At 40.5% G+C, this 14,781-nt stretch overlaps 1 protein-coding gene across 3 annotated transcripts in view; it reads left to right on the forward strand.

Moving 5' to 3' along the window:
- Positions 1-8,944, forward strand: part of LRPPRC (leucine rich pentatricopeptide repeat containing) — a 92,458-nt gene extending 83,514 nt beyond the window's left edge. For 2 of the 3 annotated variants that reach the window (XM_036334711.1, XM_036334712.1), the window contains 6 exons: positions 1,303-1,442; positions 1,595-1,710; positions 4,098-4,172; positions 5,847-5,931; positions 7,377-7,519; positions 8,776-8,944. In XM_036334711.1, coding sequence (XP_036190604.1) covers positions 1,303-1,442; positions 1,595-1,710; positions 4,098-4,172; positions 5,847-5,931; positions 7,377-7,519; positions 8,776-8,832 — 616 coding nt within the window. In that variant the 3' untranslated portion in view covers positions 8,833-8,944. Of the gene's footprint in view, positions 1-79; positions 280-1,302; positions 1,443-1,594; positions 1,711-4,097; positions 4,173-5,846; positions 5,932-7,376; positions 7,520-8,775 lie in introns of those variants that run through there. The other variant, XR_004971850.1, reaches the window with a different exon arrangement.
- Positions 8,945-14,781: the final 5,837 nt, after the last annotated feature.

A 14,781-nucleotide genomic window follows, 5' to 3' on the forward strand; every position in this document is an offset into this window, starting at 1 on the left:
TAAATTAAATCAGAATAAAGAACATTTATCAAATTCATAAAATTTGTTTCACGGTTGCTGCCTGTTCTCATTCATACAGACCAGGCCCTTGTGGAAACACGTTGTTACAGAAGTGAAAAATGAATTCATTGATTGCCAGCAACACTGAGGGTGACAGTCTACTAGAACATTGTGAAATAGAAGGCTCAGCAAGCTTGTTAGAAATAGGAGTTTCTCTTTTCCCACCCTCCTACCATCCACCCTGTCATTACAGCTCCACAAAAAAGGAGGGATATAGAGGTGATTCTCTTACCACCAACTCTAGATTCCTTGTGAGAATCACCACTGTAGAAAGAAGTAACTGATTTTTATTAACTTTCTCAAGTTCAAAATTCATGAGGATAATTATGGAATTGACCTCTTCAGGCCTTTAGAAAAAAATATTCTTTAGTAGTTAATCTTACATATATTTAATGGGTTATGATACTAAAATGTAACGTTTGTGTATTTTAGGTGTTTTTTTGTTTTGTTTTGTTTCTATATCTTTGGGCGGAGACATTGTGTTTTGTTTTCCCTTTTAAAATTATTTCCCCAATAGAACTTTAAACTTTCCCTTTAATGAGAAAATGTGATTTTGTTAAGTTCAAGGAAATTATCCAAGTAAGAGCAGATGAATTTTTAAATGTTATCATATAAACACAGTTTTATGTGATGTGGAGAATATGTTTTTATTTACTAGTGAATAATTTTTCTAACTAAGACCTGTAAGAAAAATTTATTGTAATGGGTGTTCATTTTTAGTTAGAGAATTCTTATGTTTTAGGTAATAATTTCAACATAAAATTATTTGGAGTGCCATAACTGTAAAGTAGCAACTAAAGAGAACCTTGCCCAAAAAGTTATAAAGATAATTCTTTTACTGTAACTTGTTAAATAAGGCTGTGTAATTGAATTTTTAATGTAAAGTGTGAAGATACTTTTTTCTGATAATTTTAGTATAAATTGAATATTTTTCAAATGTTCTATAATACCTGACAGAAAAAAGTCATGGTGACTATGGGTTGAGAGATTTGAAAGTACACCTTTTAAAGACATCATCAGCATCTTTAAGAATACTGAGATGACACATATTAACTTTGCTTTATGCAGTAGTGACCATTGTAGATAATACAGCCAAAGTTGTAGCAGTTACACAGCTTTTATTTTATATCCAAAGAGCTACAAAATCAAAATAAATATTTAAGATACAATTTTTTAAGTTATAATGCTTGTATATATAGTACTTTGATTTTGTCTCTAAGCAACTACAACTTTATTTTACAGCAATAACATAGATGTTGCAATAGAAAACATTGAAAATATGCTTACTTCAGGGAATCAAACCATGGAAACCCAGTATTTTGGCTTGGCATACTTGTTCAGAAAAGTAATAGAGGAGCAGTTGGATCCAGCACTTGAAAAGAGTAAGTTAGCTGTGTTTTTTGCTTTTATAAAAAGAACAAAAAACAAGCACACACACAAAACAGCACCACATTTTCTCTCTAGTGAGGCTGGACCACATTTCTTTGGTGGATGGTTTAAATGAAAGATTTTTCTTCCCTGTCATTTTTTTCAGTAAGCATCATGGCAGAGAGATTGGCCAATCAGTTTGCAGTATACAAACCTGTCACCGACCTTTTCCTTCAGCTTGTGGATTCGGGCAAGGTGGATGATGCCAGAGCCCTCCTACAGGTAATGACCCACCACACATGGAGCAGTGGGGCTGATGGCTCGTGAGAAGTAAATTGAGAAATTACTTGACACAAGTGTGTGGTAGAATATCAGAATGGAATTGTGGTGCTGCTGGCACATTTAAGTTCATTGTGAGTCAAGGTTGCACGATAAGGACTGGATTGTGAATTGTGGGATGCTGTGCCAAATCAGATTGGAAATGTCCTTAGATTTTAGGGGGGAGGGGACAGAGGGAAGACTTGTTTTGATGAAATGATTTAAAGACAAATGTTTCTCTACAGATAGGTAACAATTCCTTTGATTTCCTACTTTAATTTCTCTAATGCTCTAAATACTGTGCATCACCATGGCAACACAGTTTGCAAACAAAAAGTAGGAAATGTTTGCTTTTCAAGTACCGCTTCTCACTTGAACACTCAAACCTGTTCATGCCTTATTCGAGGTTTATTAAGAGCTGCATTTGCTTTCTATTCACTTGTGTGTCGCAGACACATTAAACGACAAATGCAGGTCTCGGTGGCCCACGCTCTCAGTTAAACTAGCAATCCTCGGGGTAGGGGACAGCGGCCTTCCTGCTCTTGTAGCAGCACTAAGTATAAAGCTGCTCCAAGTGGGGAGCAGTGGGGGATCGGAGCTGCCACTGGCAATGCACACAAACAGGCACCACGCGCAGCCCCTTCCCAGCAGGCGGCAGTCAAACAGTCACCGTGATCCTGCCAACGGCGGTGTTTGTGTAGACTCCCTGTGTTAGATTGAGGCCTGGGGCCGATTTCTGGTAGTAAATGATATTATATTCACTTACATTTTTAAGTAATAGAGAGGGATGATAGAACTACCCATTTACCTGAGCTCTCGTTCCATCCTTAAAGTTCATCTAGTTTGAGAGTAGAAGCCAAGCCATTTTTAAGAGGTATGCCTGAGAAATATCTCTGTTAACAGTTTTGTAAAAAGTGTACGTTGGCACTGTCTCTAAGGCTTTTGTACTTCTTTTTCTGGCCAGAGAGAAATTCCAGTTAATTAAAAATGCTATTGGTTGGTTTGGTTTCTTTACCTTCAAAAAAAAACAAACAAAAAAACAACAAAACAGAAAAGGAAGTTTATGATAGGGATTTCAGGAATTTTTTAATGTTCCTGCCTTTAGTATTTCAGGTTCTCTCTTGAAAGAAATAAACTCGAATGCTTTATCTTTGTGTGTACATTTCTCAGTGTACCTACTAGGGGTATTTGCATATCTAATTATACATGTGGTAGTATTTGTTCAATTTTAACACATTATTTTGATGGTTCTTTAGAAGGGTGGCACTTGTTATTTCCTCTACCAGCTTGTTCTGAGCCAGAATCTTTCAAGGCTTTTAGCACAACTGACAGCACCTGGGGTGGGAGCCTGCTGCCCTCGGAGCCGCATTCAGCCACAGAGGTCTGCCTGGCAGCTCTTGGTGACCGCTGGGTGTTAGGCAACAACAGCAGTCTTATCGTTTCATCCCTTCAGTAGACTGAGGTTTCAAATGATAAAGCCTTTACCCTTCCTTTACCTGCTTGTCAAACAGTAAAAGATTATACTTACTGTGCCGAAGAATACTTTATTCACAGATGTCGAAAACATCAGTTTATAATGTAAATGTTCTGTGTGTCCCCAAAAGTTCTTTTTATACTATTCGTTTTAGTATTGACAGTGTTTTAAAGCTTTGAAAGAGGAATGAGCTTTTAGAAACTTAAGGAATGACATCTACGAAGAGTGTAAACTAAAATATTGTCTTGCCATATTTGATTTTACTGTTGCAGCTAAGATTGGGTAGACACTTGATTTATCTGGTCTGTCATATAAACTTTTTTTTTTAGTTTAACTTTTGTCTCTTTCTCAAGCACTGGCTGTCGCGATGAAAGCCTTTTATAAAATAGAGAGATTGAAATCAGTCCTTTTGTATGCATAAGTGTAGGTAATTATACTTTAAAGAGAACTTGCTTTGTACATTTTAATTTTTATAAAGAAACGAGCAGTTATCTCCCTGACACCTTATTAAATGTATAATTAACCTTATGATCCCTAGCTCACTTGTGAATGCTTGGCAGTATAATTGGAGAGGAGTAGTGTTTCTTTTTTTCCTCTTTCTTTGCAGTCCTAAACCTTATTCTGTGGTTTGTTGAAGCACTAGTTTAATTTTTCCCTTTTTAAACAAACTTTTATACTTGCAGTCCTAAGGGTAGCAGTCACAAAAGCTTGACATTGTTCTTTTTTCTTGCCTTAAAAATATTGGTCGACCACTAGGCCCTCCTATTAGTAATGATACATTACTGTATTATTGTGAACTTTCTTAATTGGAAATAATTGCCTTGGTCTGCTTGTTTATCAGAAACCTTCACTTACTGAGTAATGTTTCCATTTTTAGAGATGTGGTGCAATTGCTGAGCAAACCCCAATTTTCGTGGTGTTCTTTATGAGGAGTTCTCGGAGACCAGGAAAGGTACTATGCTTAACTTGCTGACAAGTCAGTGTGCTATAAGTCAGTCTTGTTGCTTCAGGGCCTGATCTAAAAACACTGAAGATAGAAGACTTTACTTGTCTGTACTTGTTCACATTTTTAAATGTTGATAGATGCCCTAACCGGTTTGGCTCGGTGAGTAGAGCGTCGACCTGCGGACTGAGGGGTCCTGGGTTCGATTCCGGTCAAAGGCATGTGCCTTGGTTGCAGGCACATCCCCAGTAGGGGGTGTGCAGGAGGCAACTGATCGATGTTTCTCTCTCATCGATGTTTCAAACTCTCTATCCCTCTCCCTTCCTCTCTGTAAAAAACCAATAAAATATATATTTAAATGTTGATAAAAAGTTGGTGTGGCTCCTTAGTTGAACTGGAAACGCAAAACAGGTTCATGCAGTGAATGTTCTATGCACATAGTTATGCATTAGGAGCCCCCAGGAAGGGTCCAGAGAAACAGGAGATAAAAATCCTGTTGCTTAGGTCACTTGGTACGTGTAACAGTGTGCAGAAACATTCCCCTCATCACAGGCCATTTTTAACCATCTGGTAGGTTCGCCATTAGGCCTTAAAACCGGTATGTGCCAAAATTATTGTTCTCAATTTGTGCACTTACCTTATGTGCACTAAAAGATTCGTGCATGGTGCGTAGAACAGAACCAAGTCCTATTTTTGATTTAAAAAAAGAATAGCCCTGGCTGGTTTGGCTCAGTGGATAGAGCGTTGGGCTGCGGACTGGACTGAAGGGCCCCAGGTTCGATTCCGGCCAACGGCATGTACCTTGGTTGCGGGCACATCCCCAGTGGTAAGTATGCAAGAGGCAGCTGATCGATGTTTCTCTCTCATCAATGTTTCTAACTCTCTGTCCCTCTCCCTTCCTCTCTGTAAAAAGTCAATGAAATATATTTTAAAAAATAAATAAAAGCATATTTCAAAAAATTTTTATTTAGATCTGATTTTACCTGTTGAGCACCAGGAACCCCATTCTTAGTTTATTTAGGCACATTATGAAGTTTCAAATTGAGTGCCAATTATAACGTTTGTTTTATTGTGAAACATTTAGGTTGTCTCCAGTCTGGAAGGTCTAAGACTTCCTTAATTTCTACACACTTCCCCCCTACCTCTCCCTCCAACCTCCCCCACCTCCCCGTCCCACACACACACACACACTTGAAAAAACTTTTTTTTGCCTAATAGCAAATTTTTTGGTATATTTTTATTGAATTCAGAGAGGGAGGGAGAGGAAGGGAGATATAGAAAATCATTGATTAGAGAGAATCATTGATTAGCTGCCTCCTGCACACCCCATCCTGGGGATCAAGCCTGCAACCCGGGCTTGTGCCCTGACCGGGAATTGAACCGTGGCCTCCTGGTTCATAGACCGATGCTTAACCACTGAGCTATGCCAGCCAGGCGATGTTGCTTTTTTTTTTTTTTTTTTTTTACAAATTTAAGCTAGCAAATAAAATTACAACTTGCTTATTATGGTACTTGCTTTCTTGCAGTGGTCTGGAACTGAACCCAGCCTGTATACAGAAGGGAAATAGTCCATTAAATTGAGTAGGCAGTTCTGTTGTAATTATTGTCAAGATTTTGTGATTTAATGTTTATATGTCAGTGTTTTATTTCACAGTTCTTCTGACTTCTCTTTTAATATCGTAGGCACCAATATTGAGATCTTTAGTAGAACTGATTCCTGAATTAATTGAAAAAGAAGAAGTATACACTTCCATCATGAAAAGCTGTGGTAATTAGTTTATTCTGACTATATTATTTAAGTGATTTAAATAATTGTAATATAGCCAACTAAGTTCGTCTGTAGCTCAAGGTAGAAATCATAAATATCAGATAATTATATAAATAATTTACTTAGCTTTAGAATATGTTTAAAAACTATGAGAAAAATATGAAATTATTCATATACCTTTAACATAAAAACAGGTATCACTGAGCATCTTCAGAGAGGCCCTGTGTGTTGAGTGGGATCCCAGGCTCCTGGGAAGTCTTGGGAGTCCACTTGGGTTTACATACTGGGAACCAATCCAGTCTCCCCAAGGCCCTGCCACCTGAAACACTGCATGAAATAGGTACATACTCGAGACTACCACTTGCCTTGCCTTCTTGCTCCTTCAATACTCTCCTTGCCTACTGAGGCCTTTGAAATAACAGGCCCTTTACTAAAAATGGGCTCCAAAGTTTTACCTTAAGTCACAGTTGAAATTCCTGTCTTTCAGGCAATTTCCTGATTGCCTGCCCATCACATATGAGAGGGAATCAGTCTAAATTTTCCTCAGTAATCAAAATACACGGTAGCATTTCTGAGTTTTGATCACCTACCCATCTGCCAACCACTGATTTGCTCACTTGAGGCAGGAGGTAAATAACTGCTTTTTTGATTTTATCGTTGGCAGGACAAGAGATTACAATCAGAATTAGTAAATTGGTTCTCTAGTTTTCCACCCTTGTCAGGAGAACATGAAGTATTTTAAACCAGCTATAATCGTAAACCTTCTCTAAGTTCCATTGGCAGATATTAAATAATAACTAAGTAACATGAAATAGGGTCAGACAACACCAAACTATTATTGTGTAATCCCACTTGGGAGAAGAAGCAGGGGGATCAGGAAGTGGTGAAAGGAAGGTCGGAGTTTCTGAGCGGCTTTCTGGAAGATGAGCCCTTGGCATGGCAGGGAAAGAATTGACACAGGAAACTGAGTTCACCCAACCTACAAAGATCTGTTCAAACCCAGTGAGAGCTGGTGTGTCATCACCCTCGCTCCCTTTTCGGTTGATTCCTAAACTTCTCATGTCCATTCTGGAGGCCCGCCCTGGTGCTGCCACCGTTGGGGTTGTTTATAGAACATAAGTGTAGGGTAAGGGGGTTGTTAGGGGCCTAGATGTTACCAGCAGTTAATAGCAGAGCCAGCTAAACCTACTAGTAGCTCCTGGGCTACTCACTTACCCACTTAAGTGAAATAGTACTTGCACACGCACACACTCCATGAATGAGAGGTGTGAGGAAGGAGTGAGGGTTCTTGTAGATTCTGAATGTGCCTTTTGCTAAGGTAGTTAAGTGTTAATTTGGGATAAAGCAATCCAGGTAGGAAGACAGGAATCTCTCTATAGCTAAATGTTTTGGGGAAAGATGAAAATAGATTGTCTTTTATCTGTGACTAATATCTCTTTCTTCAGGCGTGGACAAAGATGTCTCATCTGCCAAAGCACTGTATGAAAATTTGACTGCAAAGAAGATAAAATTGGATGATCTGTTTCTAAAACGTTATGCAGTTTTGCTGAAGAATGCTGGAGAGCCTGTCCCTTTCCCTGAGCCCCCTGTGAGTATTTAAGAGAAAAAAATCACTTCTACAGATTTATGAACACTTCACAATAATGTGTAAAAAAAAAAATAAGTTGAATACTTAATTACATGAGGATTAGATCTCTGTGGAAAACCTCAGGGGAGGGTTTCAGGGACTGAACTTTCATACATTGGGCATGGACTGTGGGAGATGTAACCCTCTGGGAGTGAGGTTTAAAATACAAGGTCAGTTTCAGACCTTCAACGATAGTTATGAATTTATCAGATGTCCTTGGGGTGGTTTTCTCATTATTTCAACTTGAAATAGCATTTCATAACCTATATTTCAATAGCCAAGGGTTTTATAGAACTGTTAATTGCTTATTCAGTTTAAATAAGTTTGTTTTTATTTCTTCACTTAGGACATTTTTTAGAGATATAATTGACATTATATTAGGTTCAAGTATACAATGTAATTATTTGGTACTTGTATGTATTGCAAAATGACACTACAATAAGTTCAGTTAATATCCATCACCATACATAGTAACAGCATTTTTCCTTGTAATGAGAACTTTTGAAGAACCACTCTGCTAGCTACTTTTACATATGCAGTACGGTATCATTAACTAATAAGCACCATTCTGTATATTACATCCCCATGACTTACTGGCTCTATAGCTGGAAATGTGTTCCTTTTGACCCCCTTCACCCATTTCATCCCCCACCTCTCCTCGGGCAACCACCAGTCTTCTCTAGATGACCTCTGTTTTGTGTTTTGTTAGAGCCTACATATAAGTGAGATTTTATTGTATTTATCTTTTTCTGTCTCACTTCTCTTATTATAATGCCTCCAGGGTGCATCTATGTTGTTGCAAATGGCAAGATTTCATTCTTCTTTATGGTTGAATAATATTCCACGGGTGTGTATAGCATATCTTTTTTTATCCATCCATTCATTGATGGACATTTAAGTTGTTTCCATGCTTTGGCTATTGTTTTTATTGTTCTATTTAACAAGAGGAATCATATGCAGTATTTCTTTTTATTGTGTCATTGAACTGCAAGTCACACACCATGTTTTTTTCAAACACCACAATTGTCCATACCCAGGTACCTACACCCACACACGCTCACACAAGCTCCTGGTGCTAGCGTTTACTCTGAATCTGGGGCTGGTGATTTCATGAAACAAAGTGTTGCCAGTTTGCAGTACTTTGTGATTTTTAAGTTTTGTGCCATCACCTCTTGCTAGTAAATCTTACCTTCCCTTCCTTTTTATCTCCTCAACAGGAAAGCTTTGAATTTTATGCAAAGCAGCTAAAGGAATTAAGGGAGACCCCTTTGTGAAGCAAGCACGCACTACTTTGTTTTTTTGTGTATTTGTGATTCTGTGTCGAAAATGTTATTTTTTAAATGTATTTGAGAGTACAAAAATAAATAAATGAAAAGTTAATCTGTTTATGTGCTTATATTTATTGGTAATATGGGATATGATATGTACAACATCTTATTGACAATAGCTGTGTGCACTTGGTCACCAGACTTTTTGGGGTTTGCCTACAACATAAATCTATGGCATTTTCTTAGAGGTTCCTGATGTATGTATGAAGCCATAATTTTTTAGGGTCTTCTTCCAATTGACTCTTCTTCCGGCCCTGTACTCAATTTCATCTATTATTTTCATTAAAAGGTTCCCTTATTGAAGACTTACTTGTTAATATTGTTTATCTGACGAATGTTGGAGCTGCACAGAATGGCGTTCAATGAGCTTTCTAATGTTTAATATTCTATGATATATCAATTCTTTACATGTATGAAGCCCTGCATAATTTTCCAGTTTTGTAAAATGTTGGCGCTAGAAGATGTCTTACCAGCCATTAAACCCAGTGCTCATTTTCCAGTGAAGCAGAATCAGAGACTTGCCCTTGGTCGGGGTACTATTTGCCAATGCCTAGAGGTTCCTCACCATGCGTTCCCTCTACCACAATAGCTCCCATGAGCCTCTGCTCATAGAAGTCTCCAAAACTGAGTCTGAGTCCTGACTGATCATGACATAGAGCAAGGCACTTCCTCTCATTCCGGTTTCAGGAATTGTCAGCTCAAAATACCACCACACTGAGCCTCTTATTTCTACTCAGATCCTATAACTATGTGATTTAATATACGAAGGAGTGGAATCTTGGTGTACATTCAGTTTTTTCAAAGTTATCTCCAAATTGACTTTATGCCCATTAATATCTACATTGTAAATAGGTACTGTAAAAGAATGTACGGTGGTAGTCAGTTTGCCATTACAAAGGTATGGGGATTGAAAATGTTTCATTTGAGAGTTATCCCCTTTTTGTTATATTCCTTATCTATTTGAAATCAGTGGCCACTTACCTGCTTCCCACTGTTTACAGGTGGGGGGGGGGGGGGGTGTGCGCGCCCCTGCCTTGGGGAAATAACTTGGCCTGCTGTTTGTGCTGCTAACCTGTCCTATGGGACCAGCCATCCTGCATCTAGAGCCGCCAGATTGAGAGGGTGGGATGATGGAGGAGAACCAAGAAATGTTATTATGACATTGGCCATATTCTTCATCTTTTTGTAGTTAGACCTGAGGAACCATGAGACCTAGGGACTTAATGAAACTTGCCTTTGTGACTCGGGTGCAGGACCGGCACGTGTTGTGGTTATGATATTGCCGGGTTTGCCATGAGCCTCCCTCTAGTGATTCCACTGAAGCAGGCCTTATTTTTTGCAGTTATGCTAATAGTTGAGCTCAGTTGTATTAAGGTTCATCAGTAGAGGTCTCTCAAATGAGGCATAACCCTGGGCATAATCTGGACTTCGCTGTCAACAGTACAATCTCAATCGCATGAAGTGACTCCAAGCCAACCTTGTGTATTGACTGGTGAAATGTGGGTGTAGTGCAGAGGAAATGGGCATGAATCTTAACCTAGCGTTCTAAACAGCTAATTGAATGTATTACATGATTAACAAAGAACTGTCATGTCATGTCATGTCATATCTTTAGCACTGGCTTTCCCTTTTGAATGTAAATATTTAAAGTTTAATAATTGTACATTCTAGGTGGGCTTATAAATGGATGCTTTCTAAATATCTACCAGTGAAATTGAAATGAATGGAAATACAGAGTAAACACAGTTATAGCAACGCTCAATAATATGTTTTAGATTCAAATTATAAGCAAACAGCTAGTTCTAAAAAGTACACGTCATTGTAGACTTTTGGAAACTATAGTGTGTTTTATATGTAACTGAGCATCCGTGTATTTGAACCTAATATAATTTTAATGTGAAACGCTCTGAATAAATTGTATTCCAGATTTTTGTATAACTGCTTTTAGCCATTTCAAAGACTTTACTCTTAAAATTTTAAATTAAAAATTGTGTGATGGCCTCTTGTTACCAGAATCTCCTGGGTGTACAGTGTGTGGAGAACCGGTGAAGTCACTGTTCGTCTGTTAAGATAGCTGATTGAGATCCCTGCGGTACAGAGTTGGCAAGAATTAGTAGAGTTGGATATAATTAACTCAACACTTAAAATGTAGGGGATTTTACCTTTAATTGTCAGAAGAGCAGGAGCGTTTTACAGACAGTGACTCGGGTCCCCTCCACACGGACTGTCTCCAGCACACTGTTCCTCCGCTTCACCCTCCTATTCCTTCCTCCTGAATGCTCACTAGGCCGGCATCACTCTCACCTTTCTGCCACTTTCTGTGGCCCCTCTCCCCATCCAGTATATTAATTATTCTCTTTCCAGTGCTCCCAAAGCCACTGAAAAACACACGGGTTGTGGACTCCCTGCGGACCAGCTCTTCGCTTCATGTCTATATCCCCAGGCCAAACACAATCCTGGCTTTGAGTTCACAGAAAAGCGAGTTGCCATAGTCGGTTCTGTGGGCTCTTCACATCTAACATTGAACATGTCACCATGTGCCAGGCACCCTTCTTGCCTGATATTCATGGTGAGAAAACAAGGGCTTACAGAGTTAATATGCCCAGAATCACAGCCATATATCACATGTTAGTACTCTGACTAGTCATTTAGTTGCTATGAGAATACACAAAAACAACCACAAAACAAAAAAAAACAAGCATTCCAGCTAAAAGTAAAATTGGAATCTCTAAGACTATTCTAATTTAAAAAACACAAAAACCTTTTCACGTTAGTACAAGCGTTCCCAGTCTCTGGACAGCTTACACTGTGAGGCTATTTTCTTCAATTTAATCAAATACCCGTTGCCTGGCATAATCACCATGTTTGCAAATTCCAGTAAATTATTAAGCAAGCTATATATATATCGCAAATTGTTCTTCCCAGTGCGATTTATTTCTCAAGTCTCCAATGACTGCACTTTTTCTCATGTCTTTGAGCACAATTTTCATTTAATATTTGTTTTTCTGGCAAACCAATATTTGTAGAGTTTTTATAAGTGAAAGCAACATTCCTGAAGTATGATGGAACTCAGAGCTGCAGGGGGTACAAAATCATGGTAATTTATTGCTTTGCTGTTGTAGTCGTGCATGCGAGTGTTTCCATTAGAAATGTATCCTGCAGACTTTACAAAGCCCACATTATGTAGCCTCAGTACAAATAAAAGAAATGGCTGCATTAGCAAATTCAAAATAGCCACTTATCTTTTCCTTCTTTGCATGGAGAAAAGAAACATCATTGTGTCCAGGTAGAGCAAAAACACGATCTGGACAGTGGTCTGATCCCACCCGTGCTTAGAGTTCTCTTGAAAGGAGTGTGTGCACCAGCCCTGCCCCAGGTGTGCACTTGCTGAAATTCTCCTCATTATTTACTTGTTTTTGTCATTTCCTCCCCAAGAGCATGAGTTCCTCCGAGAGCTCTGCAAACCCATTAGTTAGACAGAGCCTGGCACTGGTGGGTGCCCAGGAAGCATCGCTGGGTGAATCAATGGACGCACACCACCTGCCTCCCATCCAAGTCAGTTCTTTCTGAGATGCATGGCTGGTGTGCATTGGGGGGTTTTCTCACCCACTTGTTTTCATTAGATCAGACGCCACTTTGTAGCTCAGAGCTTAGATAGTGGAGTTGAGGCCCAAGAAGTTCTTTAAAACCTGTGTTCTCACATGTAAACATTTTCAAGTTTGCAGCGAGGAGAGGAGGGGCGGGGGGGGGGGGGGGCTCTCAGGTGTGTGATGGGAATCAGGATAACCTCGGGCTGAGCGAGCACAGTGCAAGAGTGGCATCAACACCAGAAAACTTATCTTTAACAGTTTGGGGAAAGAAGGAATACTTCCAATTTTACAAGAAGACAAGACCATCATACCAACAATAAATGTGAGCACTATTACCAGAAAGCTGAGAAGTGTTAACCAGCCGTTGAGTTGCTGTGTGTTTGAAAATCTCAACCCACCACTTGAAACATTAGTGTTTTAATTATTAGCTGCTAACACCACATGCTCCGCTGTTCCTGGCCTGCCAGCCAATAATGGGCTGTGCTCCATCTGCCCGCCTTCCCGCAGCAGCTGCCTCAGGCAGCCCGTGCGACAGGGACGCTGCTCTATACCTGGCCCCTTGAAAGGAAGAATCAATCATTCAAAAACAAATGGAAGATGACTTGAGATTTGAATGGTAAGGGTTGTGTGTTTTTTTCAGGCATGAGCAGTAGATATATTTTCCAAATAAGCACAGGCCAACCAGCAAGTCGCTTCCTCACCCACATCCGAGCCCCTGCTCCTTCCTGGGAGCCTCTGGTGCCCGAGGGACGGTGGCACAGGTGGCTGAGCTGAACCCTCTGCTAAGTGACTCATTTGAGTCTCAGTAGAACCTCAAGCCCCAGGTCTGTAGTTAACATTTGAATTTGGTGTAGATTTAAATAGCGCTGCTGCTGGCTGCTTAATCTGCGATCAAAACCAGAAGAAAAGCGGGAGAAAGAAAAAAGCAAATGCAAGCTCTCCCTCTGTGAGCCCGACCGGGGGACTAGCTCGACCCAGGGCAAGATTATGTCTTAACTAATCCTTATAGGAACCAGAACAGTTAAATCCCATCAGGAAATATTCGAGTCAATACAGGTAATTATTTTCTGCTTAATTAAAATGTCCCCGTCAATAGCATAACTTGAAGTTGGGGAGGTTTAAAATGCAAATTTCAAAACCATTCCCTTTTGATCAAGAGTCTACAGACTAGAGCCTGGGGCCAAATCCAGCAGGCGGCCTGTTCCTGTAAATAATGTTTCATTGGAACGCAGCCCACCACCCATGCTTTGGAGTGGTCTGCCATGGTTTCCACATTGCAACAACAGAGTTGAGTAGTTGCGACAGAGACTATGGCTGCGAAGCCTAAAATATTTGCTCTCTGACTCTTACCAGGAAAAGTTTGCAATCCCTGCTCTTGATCCTGACACATAAGCAGATCTCTACCCCTTGCAACGCAGGGAGGGCTGACTGAACTGCATGTGCCTTTAGAGCACTGGCTCTCCCTGGCCTCACCTGCCCTGGAAAGCAGTTTTTAAAAACAGACAGTGGAATCCGAATTGCTGGGGGTAGATCCACACCGGCATTGGTTAGAGCTCCAGGGCAGGGAACCAGGGTGGAGAACTGGGATACTCCAGGGGGGAAAAATAAAGAAAAGAAAAGGTGGCTGTAGGAGTTTCTCCATCTCTGCTGCCCTGGCACTTGGCCCCTTGCCCTGCACACCAGAGCCCCCCGAGCTATGGCAGCCTCCGCAGGCTGAGTGGCCGTACCTCTCACAGGGACAGATGGTGGGCCTCTGGCTGCCCACCCTCTCTGCACATTGGAATCACTGGGGAGTTAAAGAAAAAACCCAAGGTTCTCTTCCTCCTCCCTTCTCCATTTAGGCCTAAAACCATTAGGTGACCAGTGTAGTGGGGGTGGGGGTGGAGGGGCTATGGTATGGGTATGGGTCGGGGGGCTGTGGTGTGGGTGTGGGTGGGGTGCAGGGGCTGTGGTGGGGTGGGGGTGGGGGGTGGGGGTGTGGGTAGGGGGGCTGTGGTGGGGGTGGGGGTGGGGGTAGGGAACTGTGATGGACCGGAATAGGGTGAGGAAGGCACTGTGCAGACGGGGACAGTTTGAGATGGGAGTTACAGCCCAAGCAGCGTGAGGAGGGTCAGAAGGCATGCAGTGTAGATGGGAGATTGGTTATATACAGGGGATTAACGAAATGAGTGAAAATATTAAGGATAATGGAAGGCAAGTTTCTTACAATTGGAGGAGGGAATTACAGCTATGAAAAGGGAGAGGACTAGAATCAACTAGTGGTGCTGGATTGGAAGTGGAAACATTAACGTGGAGACTATATATA

This window comes from Myotis myotis, unplaced genomic scaffold (assembly GCF_014108235.1).
Source record: "Myotis myotis isolate mMyoMyo1 unplaced genomic scaffold, mMyoMyo1.p scaffold_m19_p_14, whole genome shotgun sequence".
Taxonomy (NCBI): Eukaryota; Metazoa; Chordata; class Mammalia; order Chiroptera; family Vespertilionidae; genus Myotis; species Myotis myotis.